This window comes from Crassostrea angulata, chromosome 5 (genome assembly GCF_025612915.1).
Source record: "Crassostrea angulata isolate pt1a10 chromosome 5, ASM2561291v2, whole genome shotgun sequence".
Lineage (NCBI taxonomy): Eukaryota > Metazoa > Mollusca > Bivalvia > Ostreida > Ostreidae > Magallana > Magallana angulata.
In genome coordinates, this window is record NC_069115.1 from 10,747,570 (window position 1) to 10,766,284 (window position 18,715).

Consider the following 18,715-nt stretch of genomic DNA (forward strand, 5'->3'; position numbering starts at 1 on the left):
GTGAAAGTTTATAGGCCTATTTGTTCGTTATAATATTCCTGGAAGAGGAACAGCCAGCCTCGCTGTAAATGTTCATTGATCTCAAGCAGACGAAATCGTGAGAAGACGCTTAATTTTCTATTTCGTGAATCAAATAATGTGTTTTATTCATTTTTGAAGGTTAAACTTTCAAGTTTTTATATTCCCAAGGTTGCATTTTCTTTGCTGACAATAAAACAGACACAACTTTACATTTTGTTGACAGTGTTTATCTTGGAAATACCTGTTCTATAAATAGTGTTAGACCAGAACAGTTGAGAAAAGTAGATCCGGCAAAAATTTTATTGATGCGGGTATCAAAGAAATTTTTCAACCAATCAGAAGCGCCGATATCTCATCAAACGAATAAATATTAAATGATTCATCTATCAAGAAAAAATATTTAAAGCTGAGGAACGTCGCGTCTGTCCTTACATATGTAACTCTTCAATTACCTCTCCAAAAGATACGTCGGCTTTAAAGCAAATTTGGCAAATTTAAAGATGCACGATCGATCCGCATCGACGTCCCATATTTCTGAGATAATCTGTAATTGTTCTTCCTATAAATTGAGATTTTATGTATTACAGATGATAACCATCAATAACTTTGGTTTAATAGTTCCATGGATATGAACAATAAAAAATTCATATGATTATGTAGAGTTAGCTGCTCAAGTCCCAGAATGCAGTATCCAAGGATATCTCATTATTACTTTTAATGATGCCAATCATCTACATGTATGTTTGACCAGATTTAAGTATGTTTATAGAGATCAAATATTGAACTTTTTGAAACACAGTGAGCTTTGCAAGAAAATAAAAACAACATAGAGACTTATAAGTAAATGAAATAATTATACAGACTGAGATCAGTCTAGAGTTTAAAGGTTTTACCTATAATTATGTCTAATTTTAAATTTTTTACTTCACAAGTCATGATCAGTTGGGCAAACGGGCTTAACTTCATAAATCGCCTGGATATAATTTTAGAATGCTGTTAATGTTTGACCAATATTATATTCTGCTTGAATTTTGTTTGTGGGGACTTTCTTTTAACTCAGTTTTTTGTGTTTACATGTAACGACTCTTTTTTTAAATACGTCGGTTTAATACTAGTATATTCTCTTGAATATTTGTAAATAGTGTAACCCATGAACACGCGTCTCTACTACGATCTAAAATTCAAAGGGTTGAAATAACTAACTGAAAGTTAGAAACTGCGTACTGAACTAATTTCGGAAACATACCGAGATTTTTTTGTTTTATTTTTCTCGTGACATCGTCATGTAACGCATCATAATATCATGACGTCACAAACGTTGCGAACTATTATCGTTGTCAATCGACAGATAAACACACGCTCTTATCGGCAAAATCAATTGCAAGGATTCAATTGCTGATCAAGATGGAGAAAGCAGGGTTCGAGGCTCGTTTGCGCGAACTGTTGGTGGACTACTTGCCCTCCACAAACACATGGACAATGACGCCCGTGTTTAGTAGAACATTCAACATTACAAATACAGATTATGTCTCAGCAATCACTAGACATTGTTCTATAGACAACCAATAAAAGAGTGATGTCTTTTTATATAACGTAAATTAAATATAACGTTGCTATTGTCATCTTATTTGCAGAGAAAACACATCCTGCAGATTTTAATCTTTCTGTACGGAAAAGAGAACATCGGTCAGCTTGGTGGATTTTCTTATTCCAAGAATAAAGAAGTTGCTGGTTCGTATATATATTACATCTCTAATAATCTGATACCTCGGTAAATCAAAATCATCATTCACGTCGTTATCGATTGATTGATTGATTGATCGATTGTTTGATTGTTCGATTGATTGATTTCAGATCAACAAAGGAAGTACATCCTTTTTGCGTTCCTCTTCATGGAGGCGTTGAAGAAAAACACAGTGACAGAGACGGACTTGACCACCCTCCAGAGAATGTGGGGGCAGCACCTCCTGTCCCTGGGCAACAATGGTACGACTACGTACAAACATTCTTAAAGACTAGTCGCTAAGTCTCTATCCTAGCTAAACTGTCTACATTATAAACGGTTATATGGGGAATGGATTTATAAAAATATGGGGTTTTTTTTAAATTGCTGTTATTAGGAATGGAAAAGGCCGCTGAGAAATACGAGAGGATTCTCCATGACAGCGAGGAGACAATATTCAACGTGTGTAAAGTATTCCTTAATTACAATGCTTCTCTATCTATTTACCCCATTGAATTATCAATTCATCATATATTTAGTCTTTCTCTCAAAATTTACCATTGTGATTTCAAAACTATATTTGTAAACTTCAGACGATTTTATTTATATCGAGAATCTAGCTTTAGTTAAAATATTTTGTTTTTCACATGTGCTAACTCAAGTGACTTACTAGACTTAGTTTGAGATCATCATAAGATAAATGCCTAATTTCTATGTTCTTACAAATTTTCCTATCAAAGTTATAACTCATTGACAGCTAAAGTGTCAATATTGGTTTTTGTCAATAAATATAAATCGCCCCAATTAGGTGATATATAATCTTAATAAGGAGTTAATCACCCACGGCCTTAAAATCGCTTGGGCCGAATATTTTCTTGACTGTATACAGTATGCCTATACCACTCAACAAAATTGGTATCATATTTATCTCCATCTTGTAGATCAAACGATTTCAACGCAATCTCCAGAAAGTCGGTGAAACAAGGACAGGGAACCAGATGAAGTTTAACCACGTGACACCAGTAGCAGTCACCCCCTTCTCGTTTAGGAGACCAAGGATGTACGAGAGAATCGCGATGGCGCTGAGGAATGTGTTTCGGTCAGGCGAACCGAAGGATTTCTTCATGTTGAAGTTCTCGGACGGTCAATAAAGACTGGTTTCCAACCAAGACTTTTTGGCGTTTTAGTCACCGCTTACAGTATCAAATTGTGGCGTTTTAGTCACCAAACTGTGCAAACATTTTGTGGCGTTTTAGTCACTAAACTGTCTAAACTGTGGCGTTTTAGTCACAGTTAAATAAACCTTAATTTTAATCCTCTAAAACTTTGTTCTGTTGTCATTTCAGCAATTTATCATACATGTTAAGATCTTTAACAGACAATATGCTTAAAACTACCTAAAAAGCGTCACACAAAACACATCAATGGTTTGAAGTTGTTTTCATTTGGTTAACCTGCATAAATTCCATGAAAAGGGGTTACGAGGTTCATGACCAAAAAAAAAATTGTACAAGCGGTTTCAGAACTTTTAGAAACAGGTAAATGAATTAAATAATACATGTTATGTATTATTTACACCTGATCATATTAGCCTAATGTACTTTTAAAAATGTTCTTTTAAATTTAAGTTTGATCTACATCTACATACAGGTAAAAATCAATTCCTTAAAGTGCATGCCTAAAAAGAAGTGTTCATAGCCACACGGATTAAAGGACACAGAGAGAATAAAAATTTCCCCTCCCCCAACTTACAATATGATTTATACTACAGAATAACAGGAAGCTAACCAGGAATAATTAAGTGTTCAGTCTAGAGGAGTTTGTGAACAAATCACCAACTTATTTTTTTTAATCCAAGATACTGCATAACTTACTAGTTAATTATCAAAACTTTTTCGTCAAACTTTTATCAGCCGTTCATGCTAATTATGTTGATGGTAATTCATTGTGGGAGTGCTGGAGCAAACCTCTGTACTGTACAAATAAAACTCGCTTTGCAATAAAACCGAAGAATTTATTTGACATACTGGTGTAAAAAATGAAAATTGAAAACTAATACCTACAACCTTATCATATAAACCCAATCAGCTTTTTGACATCTTTTAGTGTGTCCTCAGCTATCACTGAAGCAACTTCTTGACCTTGATATAAAACATTCTGAAGATGTGACTTGTCACTAAGCAACCAAAGAATCCTCTCTCTGATTGGTTGAATTTCACTTATCACAATGTCAGCAAGAAGCATCTTATACTCTGCTGTTGTTAATGAGGAATAAGTTTCACAGATGTCCTGGGGAGTTTCCCCTGTGCAAGCAGCGTGAATGTCAATCAAATTGGTTACGCCTGGTCGATTTTCCTTGTCGTGAGAAATGTGGGAAGTGAAATCGGTGACTGCCGATTTAATTTTGGACACAATGTCATCGTTAGAGTCTGTTAAGTCTATGCGTCCTTTAGAACTCTGGTCAGATTTACTCATCTTGTTTTCAGGAAAGCGTAGACTTTTAATTCGGGCTGTATTGCCTATTAAAAAATATATATAATTATACAAGTGCATGACTTTTACATTAAAACTGAATCACACTTAAAGACAATTTATTATAAAATGATGATTTCATATACATTGCATTAATGAATATAGGAGCATAAGATTTAATTTATTTTATTCATTAAACTTTGAGATAATTAAAATCGCAAAGTTAGCATTTACAGACTGACCATGTATTAGTGCAGGGCTCTAGAAAACTTACTGAATAAAACTTGTGGTACTCTGAAAACTTTCCCGAATTTATTATTGAACGAGATGGCTAGATCTTCACACAGGTCCAAGTGCTGCCTTTGGTCCTCTCCAATCGGAATGTGGGTCGATCTGTAACAGTAGAAGGTAAAATGTTATAACTGAAAGTTTCATTTAATAATGTTTCATCTAATTAAAACACTCAATTTCTTATCTTGATAAAAAAAAAACCCACTATTCTCCCATAGTGATGTTGTTGATGAAAGGAAACCAAAAACATAATCCTTTATTAAAGATTATAAATAACAAGTGAACCTAAAATTAAGGTCTCTCTCAAAAAGAAATTGAGAACAAGTCAAAGACCATATTTAAAGGGAGCATAATATTAACCTTTAGTTACTGTTATAAGATATAATATTAAAGATATTATAAAACACTGACTTGTACAGGAGGATGTCTGCTGCCTGGAGGATGGGGTAGGTGTACAGACCCACACTGGGGGATTTAGTGTTAGACTTCTCCTGAAACAACAACATATACTGTATACAGGGTTATACACTGTAGGATGGGGTAGGTGTACAGACCCACACTGGGGGATTTAGTGTTAGACTTCTCCTGAAACAACAACATATATTGTTATACTTTCATGTTAAATACTGAAATCTGATTGGTTTAGACGCAGTTCATAATCCTTTCTATTACCCTCAGCGTTAGCAATGCACTTAGCAACGGGTAACATTAAAAATTGTTACATGCGAGAAAATTATGCGCGTACGGTTCGCTGTAGAATTCACGTTATTCCTTTATAAAAGCAGTAAAATTTTCTTAAAAATTAAGACATTCAGTACAACAAAATAAATACCAGTAGTGCCTGTTTGGGAGGATAACAGTTGAAATTGCTTCGCGTCGGTTGACAATGGTTTTCTCGGGGTGTCAATTTCAACTGTTACCCTCCCAAACAGCCACTATTTATATACTGTATACAGGGTTATTTTTGCCCCAAGTAATTTTCACCCTTTTTCACTTTCAACCAGTTTCAATCCGTCTTGAATTCGCTTAAACACAGTTGTGTTTGAAGAGAGGTAGAGAAATTTATGATATAAGAATTTGCCCAATCTTTAATTTGCCTGCTGACAAGGGCGAAAGGGGTGAAATTAAAATGGGATCAAATATTTCCTCTCTTTGAAGGAAAAGCCTGATTGTTATAAACAGAGAAACAACATTCAAGCAGGACAATTTTGCATCAAAGCACAAAGATAATATCTCAATGGTCAATTTGGCTCCAGTCGTTTATACAATAATTTAATTCTTGTTGTAACACTGCATTTGATTGGATAGAAAAACTTAGTTAAATTTGTATAGCCTGGTTTGCACGTCACAATGCACCAACGTCAAAAACGTACTACTCCAGTTGACGTTACGTTTGAATTTTGAACAGATTAATATCATTTTTAAAAGTAAAACGTACTCAATTTGTATTATTAATAGTAAATTACAGAAAATTAAATTAAAAGGAATGAACTCAATATCTACCTAAGTTATACTCGTATGACCTGGGTTGGAGCAATTTACGCTTTTTTATAATCCTCTTCGCGGATTATAAAGCGTAAACTGTCCCAGTTCATTTTATTTTTCTTAAAAAACATCTGAGCAAAGTAACGACATTCACAGGGGAAATTAGCTTCCAATGCCTATGTATTAACTTAAGATTTAATTTGTTGTTTATACCTTCACTTTAAATCATCGCAAAATCACAGCTAGCTCACCCATCTTTTTTAAAAAATAAGCTTGTACAAAAGGAATTTTATTAAAAGTAGGGTTTGAATTCAATAGCTAAATCAAAAGAATAAGGTGACACATATATACAAATTTAATGTAGACAGAAAGCTAATTAAAGGAGGGGCGCGGTTTTCACCTGTTTTACCTGTAACAGCTTCAAGCAGAGAAACTCTATTCACTTTGTATCACTTTGTACCATTAGGTGATCCCTATTCACCCCTATTTAAATTGTACATTAAGAATAACTATAACCGACTGACCTTCCATTGGGGAAGTAGCCCAAGCCTTGCGTTAGTTGTGATACAGCTCAGAATCCAACACAGCTCTGCATGCTGCCTCACCTACAGCCAAAGAAGATGGCCATTAAACCTCATTCACTGCTCTGTAACACCTTGTCAAAAAAGGTTTATCACTTACATCTATGTCCTAAGCCAACAATAAATCAATTATGATTTACTAGAAAATTGTCAGGTTCTTGGTTTCTTGTCCAGATGTATTCTGACTGTTTATTCATAAAAAGCTTACCTGAGATTGTAAAAACAGAACTGATTTCTCTGGGTCGATTCCACAGGCCAGTAAACACGCAACCATCTTGTAGATATTCTCCCTGAAAAGGTAAGTGAAGTTTTACTCTTGAGTAATATTAAACATTACCGTATTTTCCCTATTAACCCTACCATGATAACTGTGATGATGCTCTTTTGCAAAACAAATTGATACATCAAGTTAACCATGTAGATAATTAATATCTACCTGCACGTGACCTTGGAGGTCAATATAATGATTTTTTCTACATTGACTAAAAATAGATCGTCCAATGAAACATTGCGTTTCTCAATTTGTTCGGCAATGGCTTCAAACTAAAACATTGCTTGATAACGCTCAATTTAATATATGTCTGTATCAATTCATCGCTTAATCATATGATAAAATAATAATTGCTGTTTTTTCGATCACCGGCTTGGTGAGTATTGTCCTTCGAGGGTAGCTAAAACACCGTATTGACCTCAAAAACAGCAATAATTGTATAATATCAACCTGTAAAGTCAATGCAAATGAACGTGTTGCTTTTTTTTTACTACATGTATAATAATTTATAGCCACCAAATTAAAGAACATATTTTCCTGATCTTTTTGAAGGTTCAAAATATCAACAATGTTATGAACCCCTGTTCAATATTTCGCTGTGAGATATTATTCCCCTATAACATATTGAACCCCAGTTCAATGCATCATGGCTTCGATATATTCATCCCCCCCCTCCATATTGGGGAATTTGATAATGTATTTATTGGGGCCATAATATTTTTAAACCCTAATCTAAGGGCAAATGAAAATCAGAGCGGGGGGATCAATATATTGCGGCCATAATATATTAAACCAGAGGGTCATTATTTTATGGGGGGGGGGGGGGGGTTCAATATTTTGCAGCAATATTATGAATCCAGGTTGATTATTTCACTGGATTCAAAATATTAATTAAATGACACCAGCACTAGATAGCTCAGATGGTAGAGCACATGACTACAGTTGCAGGGGGCCCAAGTCAAATCCTGGTCTGTTCTGTTCCTTAATTATTGCTCCTATCCCATTATAATTTCTTCACTCCTTCTATTTACAATGTACATGTACATGTACATGTACCTTAACTCCTTTAGGTTCTCTTGACAAGTACTTAAAGTTAGTTCCTGTCTATAATTACCATAACTCCCTCCTCTAGGTTCTGGCAACAAGTACCTAATTAGCTCCCTTAATTCCAGTCTTGAATTACCTTAATTACCTCCTTTAGGCCCTGTCTATAAGTACCTTACCCCTTTATAGCTCTTTTGGGCCCTGCCTTAACACCTTATAGGTATAATTACCTGAGCTCCTTTGGGTCCTGTCTGACAGTTATAGCATGCAGATCCACCACACTGTACATAACATCCTGGTACTGTTCCTGGAGCTTGACCCACAGCTTAATGACGCCCAGGTAGTTACCCAGGTGAGGAATACCTGTAGGTTGTATACCTGAGAACACTCGCACCTCATCCTCAGGAATCACCTGTCACAAACAAAAGTAGAGGAATCTAGATGATATCTATTAGGTAAATTCTTTCAGAGGGAAGGGAAATATACGCTATGTTCAGTCACTGTTTAACGTGTACCATTTACATACAACAGATGACATATTGTCCTTGGAATTTAATACTACAGTAATCAAACAGATGCAGATTAGCTGAATAGGAAGCTGACAGCCTTGTTTATGCGTGTACCTCTCTGTGGCGTCGTTTGGTTGTCATTCTCCTGGACCAAACATTTTCCCTACAAAACAAACTCCTTTTGATTAATACTGAAGGAACTTTTCGTAGTGCCATAATGTAAATTACCAGTGTCTTAAAAACGCTTTGTTTATGTCAATATTTCGATAAACGTTTGTATGACCAGGACGCATGTGTACTTTCACTTTTGAGGTGCTGAATTCGAAAAGGTAAAAAAAGAAGTTTGACATATTGTCTGTAGCTGTTACACTTTATGACAGATTTCTATATTATTTAATATATCTCTATCGAATGAGAATCGTTTCTCATGACTGCCAGTAAAATAGCGAATGGCTGTAGATCTTCACACTCTTATGCACAATACGTAACGTTAAAACAAGAAATGTATTTTTTTGTTCTTGCCTTGGTCATGTTGGAGAAGGTGTAGTTTTTAGCTTTGTTGTTGATAAAACCTCACCCCCTTTGATCTCTATCCGATTCGTTTCACGTATTGTGCATAGAACCCATTCTGGAAAACCCTTGTCTATATACATGATATAGAGAGGGAATCTTTCGCTATGGGCTTTAAATGCCAGCTGATAGAAAAAAAATCATTCACCTGTGGAAGGGAAGAGAACTTGTTCAGATTTCAAACAGTGATAAGTGGGTCACTATTATATTAGACAAACTCATTTATTTGTATTTCAAATTTTTAAGGTGAGAGGTTTAATTATATCTCTGGTGAAAAGGAGTTTCTATTTCAATGAAATTGATGTACACAACAGATGCTTTTTTAGATGAAAAAGTTGTATTATTTAGAGTTAAGATAATGTACTTAAATCATGTACATGTAACTCATTAGATACTAATTTCAAGCTGCAATCGATCTTAATGAGATTTTTTTGTAGTTCATGGATTAATGTCACTCACTTCATGTAAATGGCCCGCACGAAGACAACAGTGGCTCGATCAAGACAGCAGGGCCATTCCAGAAGCACACCCACCAAAAATACCCGGTCACAAAAGAGAAAAGATCGGGACCCATCTCCTGATACCCCCAAGAGGAAGAAACTCAATCAGGTATGATTATATTGTTCCCTCTAATACATGGTTCTTTTAAACTGGGTGACTATAATTTCATTTTGAATTAAAAATTATTGAAGGATGTTTTGTTTATCAGACAGCACTAGACTGCAAGATAAAGTTCTAGGTTCTATTTTACTTCAAATAATTTTTAAATACTATAATATATATCTTTATGTGATGATATCTTGTATTTGAATTGTTAGGAGGAGCCCATCGAGGTCAGTGATTCTGATGAGTCCGACGACTTCATCCCGGACCAGAATTTCCACCATGGCACTACATGGCCACTCGATGCCTCTTTAGAAGTAAGTCCGAAAAAGTCATCATAATGTACTTGTATTTAGAATTTTCGGTGAGTGTAGGAATGAGCAGTTTGTTTTAATAAAAGTGCAATTTCTCTTATCAGAAAACGTTGCACATATGATGCACAAATGGTGTATTTGGGTTTTGTTTTTTGTTTTTTTTTTAATTTTCTGTATGTATCAGCATTTGAAAGAGATTTTTTAAGTACTTGATTAAGTACTACATGTATAAATAAATCAGGAAGTTTGTGTATATCTTTGCTTACCTGTAAATATTTGATGAACCATCTTAAAAAGGATAGCTTAAGGATAAGTGATATATCTACATGTAGTAACAACACTTTAAGCTGTTAATCATGTTATTAGGATAAGAGGATTAAGTTATATCCACACAAAATTTTTAGAAAAATAACTTGAAGGGAAACAGGAAAGAAGTATTGGTGTTTCTACATACAGTTATAAATTGTTTGTACACTATTGAGTGAGAAAACTAATTTTATTCCGTAATTTTTTGTCCAGTATTTTGATGTAGCTGTTTATTTTAAAAAGAAAACTTTTCACACTCTGATTACTTGTTCAGGTATGACTAACATTGCTATTGTAAATGAACAGAAGTATCACTTACATAATTCATACACATAAACATTATTTTTACACACCAGTTTGTTTTACTTATATTGGTTTGCATTCATTATCAGACAGTAATTTTTTTTTTTAAATGATCAATGCACCCTTTCTTTTTTTTTTTTTTATAAAATATGAAAAAAATCTATTGGTGTCTAATCTATTCTGCTATTTTTAAATATGATCTAGAAAGTTTTACATGTAAGCATATTGAACAGACAGAATCAATGACCTTAAAGTTGATAAAATTGATAAGATTTTAGATCCTAAACAATCGTTGCTGTCAGCTCATAATGGTGAAAATTTTATTATAATGTGACAGTAACATCAAATGCAATAAAAAACAGTGTGGTTTTTTCTCGCAATCAACATAATAAAAAGACTCTGAGACTTTACCAAGAAATACATATAAATGTGAACTGTTTGTCAATGAATAGATTTGAATGAAGCAAGGAATATAATTTATAGATGTGCCTTCGTTTTTACTGTGCCTTGATCAGTGTTTTGTGAAATTGCGAAGCCTAATGAACCAAGATGTTTTTAAATATCAGTTTCTCTGAAATATAAAATGCTTTGATAAGAACTATTCAGCTTAACTCTGTTGATTTTTAAAAATTAGTAGCTTTAGTATTATTTTTAATAACATTGCTTGCTTTTACTTTCTACTCCACAAACATTTTTTCCAACTCAGTTTTTATGCCCCCCTTCAAAGAAGAAGGGAGGGCATATTGCTTTGATGTTTTGATGCTGTCTGTCTGTTGGTCCACCAATGGTTTCCATTCATTTTTTAGCAGAGTGCACATACTGAAATGAAATTTGGCATACAGATAAAAATATCTACATCAAGTTTGATTTGGGGTACAATCAAACAATTTTTAGACAGATTTAGGTTCCTTGGATTTTATTTGTAGTTTCCACTCATTTTCCTCGCAGAGGTTGTATATACTGAAATGAAAATTGGATTTATTTATCACAAGAATATCTAAGTCAAGTTTGATTTGTAGCGTGTTTGAACAAATTTTGACAGATTTATGCCCCTTGGACTTAAAAAAATTCCAATTTTTTACACTTTACACTTGTTTTCTTCAAAGAGGTCTAAGGAAGGGATGCATAAATGTTTGACAAACATCTCTAGTTTTATTTGTTTTGACAGGTTCAGGTGACGTATGAAGGTGTTAAGGAAGTTCGCTCCATCAAACAACAGTTCTTTCCCTTGCTTTTTCACCTGACGCGTGGAGAACCAGAGAATATTGCCAAAGCTATAGCTGCCATTAAACCAGTGTACAAAATTCTCTCTGACAGGTATAGAAGAGTTACCTCCCTTTAACAATAAACATCTAACCCCTGTTGAATATTTTTAGTTTGATTTTTTTCTGATTTGCTCTTCATTTTGAAAAGAGAAATGTACCAGCTGAAGTTAAAATTACTTAATTAAGTGTACCTAGATACACAAATCAACTCACCTTCAAATCAAAATAAAAAAATTCCAAAATTAAATTTCCTCTGATTGTTTAAAATAAATGAATAAAATAAAAAGCTTTTGATTTAAATGTGTTTTTTGCAGATTCGAAAAGGAATCCAAGCCTTTGGATAACAGATCAACAAATATACAGGCTCTGAAATCTAAAGCAGAGAGCAGTAAGCCTGTGGTGTCGAGCAGTAAATCTGCTGAGTCGAGCAGTAAACCTGCGGTGTCACGGGCAGAAATTTTGAAAAAGCTTCCGCACCATCACTTCAGGGACGCAGAGGGAAAATGGCTGCCGAAAAAACAGTGGAAAATCGCGGAGATTCTGAAGGACAACACCAAGGTTCAGTCCATTCTCTCTGGTGAAGCGTCCCAGGTCTCAGGGACCGATAAAATTACAGGTATACATTTTGTATCTTGTATTTTGACATAGGTACCTGTATTCTAAGTCGTATTGGTTCATCATGAGTTAGGTCCCAGAAGCAACAAATTGATAAAGCTTATAAATTTCTATTCTGAAGTTATTTTTACTTTTGAATTCGCTAACTTTTCTCAAACAACAAAGCACATTCCTTAGCAAAGCAGACTGATACTAAAGCAATTTTTTTTGCAACAAGTGTATTTCACAATTTTCCAGTGGTAAACTTAATGTTTACAACAAGAATTTTCAAGTTTAAAAAAATGAAAGTCTAGCAGGGCAAAAAATGGCGTAACAATTTTGCAGGAGACAGATTCCTGGTGTTAACAATTTTTTGTTTGAATTTGGGTTGGATGTTTCCTTAAAAATTGATTGAGAATTTTCCAGCTCTCTAGTGCATATGTCATTTTTTAAATAAATGCAGAATACGGATTGGCAGATTCTTTATCCCTGAAGCCTAAAAGGAGAAACACTATTTAATAGCAAGCTGATATACTGTAAACATATTATATTTGGCATGCAAGATACTTGGTGGAATTTACTTTTTGAACAAGTTGGCGTGGATTTGAATTAGCGTATTTCTGAATGTGACTATTCTTATACATTTATACATGGCATTTAGCGATGGGCTTGATTTGGCGGAAGCCACATTCAGTCAAAAGCGCTAAATAGAATACACAGCCAAATGTAGTACGTTTACAGTATATTATATCTCAGAATAGGTGCATGCATTTATATGAATATACACACAGTGTACTTATAATTCTTTTGAATGAATATTTTTGTATCGAAGGTTATTAGATATTTTTTACAAACTGCGGTCTTTGCCACTCTGATGAGTAATTTTTGTGTTCTTTCTTTAGAACTAGGTTATGCCAAGTCTGCTATTAGGAACATTCTCTCTCGAGTTTCCTTAAAGCGACCATTATATGTCAACTTGTTTATGTGGATGAAAAAATTGGACATGAATTCCTTTGAAAATCCCCAGTTACCACGTAAACGAGGTATGGATACATGTTATAGGGGGAGGCATAGTCACTATTTATAGTAGAAAATTTGATTTTTACATTTTTTGCTCTAGACTTGTTGTATGTAGTTTGTAGCTCGATAACTCACGTCTGAATTTCAGTTGAGCACTAGAAATGTCACAGTTGAGGATTGTGAACATTTTAAATTATGAAAAATTAAAATGTAAAAATAAGCAACTCAAATCATGACTGATGTGCTGAATTAAATGAAGCATACTGTAAGTTTAATGTGGTTATTTACATGAGGGGGTAAATTTAAACTAATAGTGCAGTAAGCTTAAAACCTGTATAAATACACCTTAAAGCTTGTGTATGGTAAAATAAATCAAAACTTTAGTGTTGTAAATCATGCATCCGCGTATTTATACCCACAGGTATTGTTTGTCTAAATAAAAAAAAATCATGATTAACCACAAGCGTATATAACCACTTTTACAGTAATTCATTTTCCTGAAGTTTTTTAACAAACTGACTTATATCTAAATCGAAATGGTACGGTAGTAAAAATATGATTAGAAAGTGAAATATGTATGATTGTATATCATTGTAGCCTTTTAACTGACTGAGTGTAAATGAATTATTCAAAGACTGAATTAATAAATAAATATTGCTTTATATTGTACATAAACAGGTTTTTCCTGTGAAGCTATTTAATATTCAATTTTGTTTCTAGAAAAACAAAAGGCCAAGAAGAAAACAGAGAAAAAAGTTGAGAAAAAGAAAGAAGTAAAGAAAAATTCGAGCAATGCTTCCAAGATGATTCTGTATGGGTTGGAGGAAAGTGCCATTATTCCCGACAAGCGTTTGAGGAGCAAACCCAAATTCATGCCGTTTATTCGACCAAATCAGAAAACTTCTAAGACTGATGGGAAAACACAAAGTTTGCTGAAGAAAAGAACAACTTCCTACACTCCATATTCGGCGGCCATGAAAAATTACGTCCAAAAATCTGGAAATTACGCACAAAAATCTAGGTTTTCTGGGAGTTTTAAAGAGCAGTCTGGGTCTTCAAGAGGTTTTAGTGTCTTGTTCAAAGGGAGGACTTTTTCTTCAGGAAAAAAAATCTTATTCAACAGAAATCAAAGCTTCCAGAGTGGTAGTGATAGTGAATCGGAGAGTGATTCTTCCTCGACCTCTTCTAGCCTTGCACAGGATGGTGGGATGATAGCCTCAAGGTCCTTGGAACCTCAACAAACTGGTCCAAAAACAAAAGTGTGTTCAAGTGCAGGGAGAAATGCCAAAAGAAAATCTCCAAGAACGATCTCACAATCAAACTCAACTTGTAAAAGTGAGAAATATATATTGTATTCTGACGTGAACTCTTCAGAGGATGATGCAGAAGATAATCCTCCTGTTGTGAAATCCCCTACCGTCCGATTGCCAAGAATTGACATTCAAAGACTATCTGACAGTGTTGTAAAGTCCTTGTCTTCACCAAAAAAAGAAAAGCAACATGAAATGCATAAAGTTTGTGGATCCATGGATTTATCCTCTAAAAATCTGGAAAATGTGGAGTCTGCATCCAGTTCCCAATCTCCACAAGATGATATGTTAGGAATACAGATCACAGATGTTAAATCTCTAACAGACCAAGAGGAACGGCTTCTTGATCAGAAGGAAATGGAGACAGATGACAAAATACAGAATCTGAATGAAGGACAGGGAAACTCTGAGAAGAAAAGTGATGAGGCTGAAACTGGAAATGTGAGAAAAGGTGCAAGTGAAGTAAACAATACCACAGCGAGTAAGAAAGTGGTACATGTAGTTCTTGAGGAGGAAGAACTACTATTGCCAGATATTGAGGTGAATGAGAGGGAGATAGATGGAATGGAAAATTCTCTGAAAGAGGCTGGAATGGACAAAAGTTCGGGAGTTGTCGAACCAAGCAGGAACAAAGGGGATAGCAGTCAGGATTCACCCTCGGTTGTCCAGTGGAAAAATGCTGAGAGTGGGAGCCGTTCTGCTAGACAGACGCAGGGCAAGGGAGTTAGGGGGCAAGAAAAAGGGCCATCCCCAGATTCCACAGATGTACAAAATGTGAAGTATAATGATATTGCTACTGGCTCCACTCAGAGTGACAAACCAACAGGGGCCACATCCAGTTCTTCCTCCACAACTACAAACACTCAGGAGACTTTAAGGTCATTGATTAACCAGTTAACTAGCCTCACCAGTGATTCCCTGGACTGTAAAATCATTTTCTCCAATTCTAATCAAGTTCTAACAATAGGGGAAGGAAGGAAGGGTTCTGTTAGAGAAAGAAATATGGACATCAAGCCAAATGTTGATCAATTAAATCTGCGAGTAAATCCTCAAATACCCGACAGTAACAATGGAACAAGCAGTGGTAGTTCGAAGCAGGGGAACCACTCAGGGGCAGGAAATCTACGTCTTGATTTGGATGTTAGGGGAGAGAACCCCACTGTTCCAAATGTTCAGGTGAAAGAGGAAAGACAGTGGGCGGGGCTTGGTAATCAGACTGAGACCGACGCCATTATCATCATCGACAGTGACGACGAGTGATATAGTGTACAGGTGATTATTAAGAAAGTGATTTTGTTTGCTTGAAATGACATGCAATTTTTTATGAAAGTTTTGTGCTAGTAGAGATAGACAAATTTTTTTTTCTGAATTGATTACCAGTATAGGCATTCTATCCAGAGGATGGGAAAGATATAATTAAGATATTTTATTTCATTTCATACTTGATTATCGCTCAGAATAAAGTTTTTTGAATTTTGAATTTAAAAATTTTAGTTGAATTTTCATTTGTTATGCTTTAATTTTATAAAATGTTGCATCATAAAAAATAGTTTTCTTTGTGAGTTTCAAGAATTTTAAAATAGTAAGTTTTATTTACGATTCAAATTCATTAATTTTTTTAATCAGCTTGATTTTTCTGTATTTTTTCACCTCACTTACTTCGATAACTGTGGGCAGAAATTGTGTTAAAATTTTCAATTTTTTTTTTGTTGGAGGGGGGCGGCAAAAGGTTTTAATTCTGCCTTAAGTTTTTAATATATATTTATATATTCCCACTCAATTTAATTTTAATGAGAATATTTTTTTTCAAATAGATATTTTGTAGGATTTGATAAACATGAATCAATATTCATGTTGTAATTTAACTGTGATGATGAATTTGGGGTGATACATGTAGGAAACATGTTTTGTAAATGAAGAAACAATGCCACTTAATCTGTGTTCAGTTTCCCATGCCAATGTACCGGTAATAAAGTTGTGTGTATACATGTACATTGTAAACATGTATGTAAATTCATTGTAAGTTACACATGTTTTATTGCCAATTTATTATGTCCATTTTTTTTACATTTATCATCATGATCGAGACAGAAATATTTTATTTGTGAAGAAAAAAATCATTTTCAGTAATTACTTGTTTTGCTTGTTTTACAGATTTTCTTGTTCAATTAATTGTTCAATTTTTTCATTTAACATTTCCGGGTATTTGGTCTGTCTCATCTAACCAGTGAAGTTATAGATGAATTGTATACAAGACATGAAGTCTTCTAGAATGATAATTTATGTCAATATGATTAAATTACATGTATAATATGAACATATCTAGTAGGGAACAGATTTTGTACATTTAAAAATTAAGTTGTATTGGAGCGTCTGAAAAAGGTTTACATCAAATATCGATCAGAACTAAAGAAAATATCATTAACTTTTAGTATGCATGAAAAGATATATATCGGTTCTCATAATATTGTACGATGAACTAACTGGTAGCTATATGTATTTCCTGGTCCTTATATGCCTGTAAAATGTATGTGCATGCATTTTTAAAATTCTTTTCTATTTTGTTTATTTTACTAGATATAGAAAAATATTTCCTGTATTGTAAAAGATATCTTTGTAACATTCATGAAGTTTTGATTTTTGATTTTTATTGATTTTAAACGATTTTTCCCCAATCGTATTGAAATTTCTTTTGAAATCCACAGAGGGGGATAATTATATTATTATATATCATAATAGTTATTACAGCCATGATAAAAAGTGAGTTTGTACATTAAGTGATAGTGTATTGTATATACCGTACTTATTTCTTACTGGGGCATTTTATGAGTATGCATGGATATACATGAACTGTAATGCATGTTTCATTTATATTGTATAAAAAAGGAGCATTTGGTTTCATTGCGTTCTTTTAAAATGTACATGAGGTTTTAAAAATGCATGACAAGAAAGATGTATCACCAATAATGCTGATAATGGTTTTATTCTACAGTTGGTACTACCTAAAGAATTATTTTAATTAAATTTTCTTGTTGAAAATAATTAAGACAGCTACCTACATAAGAATTTTTATTTGGTGCCCAATAACATTTATTTAATATTTTTTCATGCCTAGTTACAAATAACATGTACACATTGTCAAGTTTTGTTGTTTGAGTTTTTGGTTTAGTTTGGGTTGAATGCCCATGATATAACATATATCTTAAATGATTCCATAGCTTCATAGCTGTAGTTCCACAGGAAATTTGGGTCAATAAATGATGGTCCCTCAACCTGAATTTCCCGTGGAGATGCAGATTTTCATTCCATTGTTTTTCTCTGCATTATTTGTTATCCATTACTTTATTTTGTTATTGATAAAATTCTAAATAAAATTACATTTATTGGTATTTTGAGTAGTTGATATTTTATTATGTTAAGCAATATACATACTGTGGAACCGTTAGAGATCGTGGTCTAAATTTTCGTGGAATTTGTGGGTATTTCTTATCCACGAATTAAAATCATCCACGAATTAATAAATTAGTGTTATAAACTTATAATTCTTTTGTAGGTATAAAATAATACACAAAATTACGTCCCCATGAACATGTAAAATTCAAGCAATCCACGAAAATTTGCTCCCATGAATTTTAATGATTCCACAGTAATATATTCCTGTAGTAATGAATGATTTTAAGTAACAAGGGATGCATTTCATACTGCATGTGGAGTCAATATAATTTGTTGGGGCTTAATTTTCATGGATTTTATATGTACTTAAATAAAGATTACCAGCAAACTATGAAGTCGTCTTTATACTGTGTGCAGCACAATATGATATTGCATCCTATAAACACCTTTAGGCACCTTATATAAATTTACAATTCACAAAAATTGGCCTTTAACTGATTACTTGGTTTCATCATTCATTGATAATGCTGTGTAGACACCACCGGTATGAATTTACATTGAGCATTATTTTAATTTTAATTTTCAGGCATTAAAAAAATCAGTAAATCTAGTAAAGCTCCTAAGATTATCATGGTTTTTC

General features: G+C 33.8%; 3 protein-coding genes across 4 annotated transcripts; 2 read left to right on the plus strand and 1 right to left on the minus strand.

Annotated features, from left to right (window-relative positions):
• The first annotated feature begins 1,425 nt into the window (after nucleotides 1-1,425).
• LOC128185021 (uncharacterized) lies at nucleotides 1,426-2,912 on the plus strand. Its single transcript, XM_052854689.1, has 6 exons — nucleotides 1,426-1,511; nucleotide 1,594; nucleotides 1,656-1,752; nucleotides 1,876-2,007; nucleotides 2,142-2,206; nucleotides 2,686-2,912. The coding sequence occupies exons 1-6, from the start codon at nucleotides 1,426-1,428 to the stop codon at nucleotides 2,893-2,895; spliced, it is 591 nt and encodes a 196-aa protein (XP_052710649.1). The 3' UTR covers nucleotides 2,896-2,912.
• A 233-nt stretch (nucleotides 2,913-3,145) lies between these two features.
• LOC128185007 (tryptophan--tRNA ligase, mitochondrial-like) lies at nucleotides 3,146-8,661 on the minus strand. Its single transcript, XM_052854679.1, has 7 exons — nucleotides 8,512-8,661; nucleotides 8,119-8,300; nucleotides 6,782-6,863; nucleotides 6,517-6,597; nucleotides 4,919-4,998; nucleotides 4,491-4,609; nucleotides 3,146-4,263 (listed from the first exon to the last, which is right to left on the minus strand). Exons 1-7 carry the CDS (start codon nucleotides 8,611-8,613, stop codon nucleotides 3,815-3,817), a joined length of 1,095 nt encoding a protein of 364 aa, XP_052710639.1. The 5' UTR covers nucleotides 8,614-8,661; the 3' UTR covers nucleotides 3,146-3,814.
• A 1-nt stretch (nucleotide 8,662) lies between these two features.
• On the plus strand, nucleotides 8,663-18,322 carry LOC128184995 (serine-rich adhesin for platelets-like). Of its 2 annotated transcripts, none has more exons than XM_052854664.1 (7): nucleotides 8,663-8,726; nucleotides 9,405-9,576; nucleotides 9,786-9,887; nucleotides 11,662-11,810; nucleotides 12,073-12,374; nucleotides 13,255-13,395; nucleotides 14,093-18,322. In XM_052854664.1, the coding sequence occupies exons 2-7, from the start codon at nucleotides 9,436-9,438 to the stop codon at nucleotides 15,940-15,942; spliced, it is 2,685 nt and encodes an 894-aa protein (XP_052710624.1). In that variant the 5' UTR covers nucleotides 8,663-8,726; nucleotides 9,405-9,435; the 3' UTR covers nucleotides 15,943-18,322. The 2 variants fall into 2 exon arrangements, with proteins under 2 accessions (XP_052710624.1, XP_052710625.1); XM_052854665.1 differs by lacking the exon at nucleotides 8,663-8,726 and adding an exon at nucleotides 8,783-9,213.
• Nucleotides 18,323-18,715: the final 393 nt, after the last annotated feature.

Coding starts and splice junctions, on each gene's coding strand:
- LOC128185021 (XM_052854689.1), top strand. CDS start 1,426: ATGGAGAAAGCAGGGTTCGAGGCTCGTTTGCGCGAACTGTTGGTGGAC. Junction 2,008..2,141: donor CCTGTCCCTGGGCAACAATG/GTACGACTACGT, acceptor TGCTGTTATTAG/GAATGGAAAAGGCCGCTGAG. Junction 2,207..2,685: donor GCGAGGAGACAATATTCAAC/GTGTGTAAAGTA, acceptor TCCATCTTGTAG/ATCAAACGATTTCAACGCAA.
- LOC128185007 (XM_052854679.1), bottom strand. CDS start 8,613: ATGGCACTACGAAAAGTTCCTTCAGTATTAATCAAAAGGAGTTTGTTT. Junction 8,301..8,511: donor CCAAACGACGCCACAGAGAG/GTACACGCATAA, acceptor TGTTTGTGACAG/GTGATTCCTGAGGATGAGGT. Junction 6,864..8,118: donor CAGGACCCAAAGGAGCTCAG/GTAATTATACCT, acceptor TTACCTTTTCAG/GGAGAATATCTACAAGATGG.
- LOC128184995 (XM_052854664.1), top strand. CDS start 9,436: ATGGCCCGCACGAAGACAACAGTGGCTCGATCAAGACAGCAGGGCCAT. Junction 9,888..11,661: donor CACTCGATGCCTCTTTAGAA/GTAAGTCCGAAA, acceptor TTGTTTTGACAG/GTTCAGGTGACGTATGAAGG. Junction 11,811..12,072: donor TACAAAATTCTCTCTGACAG/GTATAGAAGAGT, acceptor TGTTTTTTGCAG/ATTCGAAAAGGAATCCAAGC.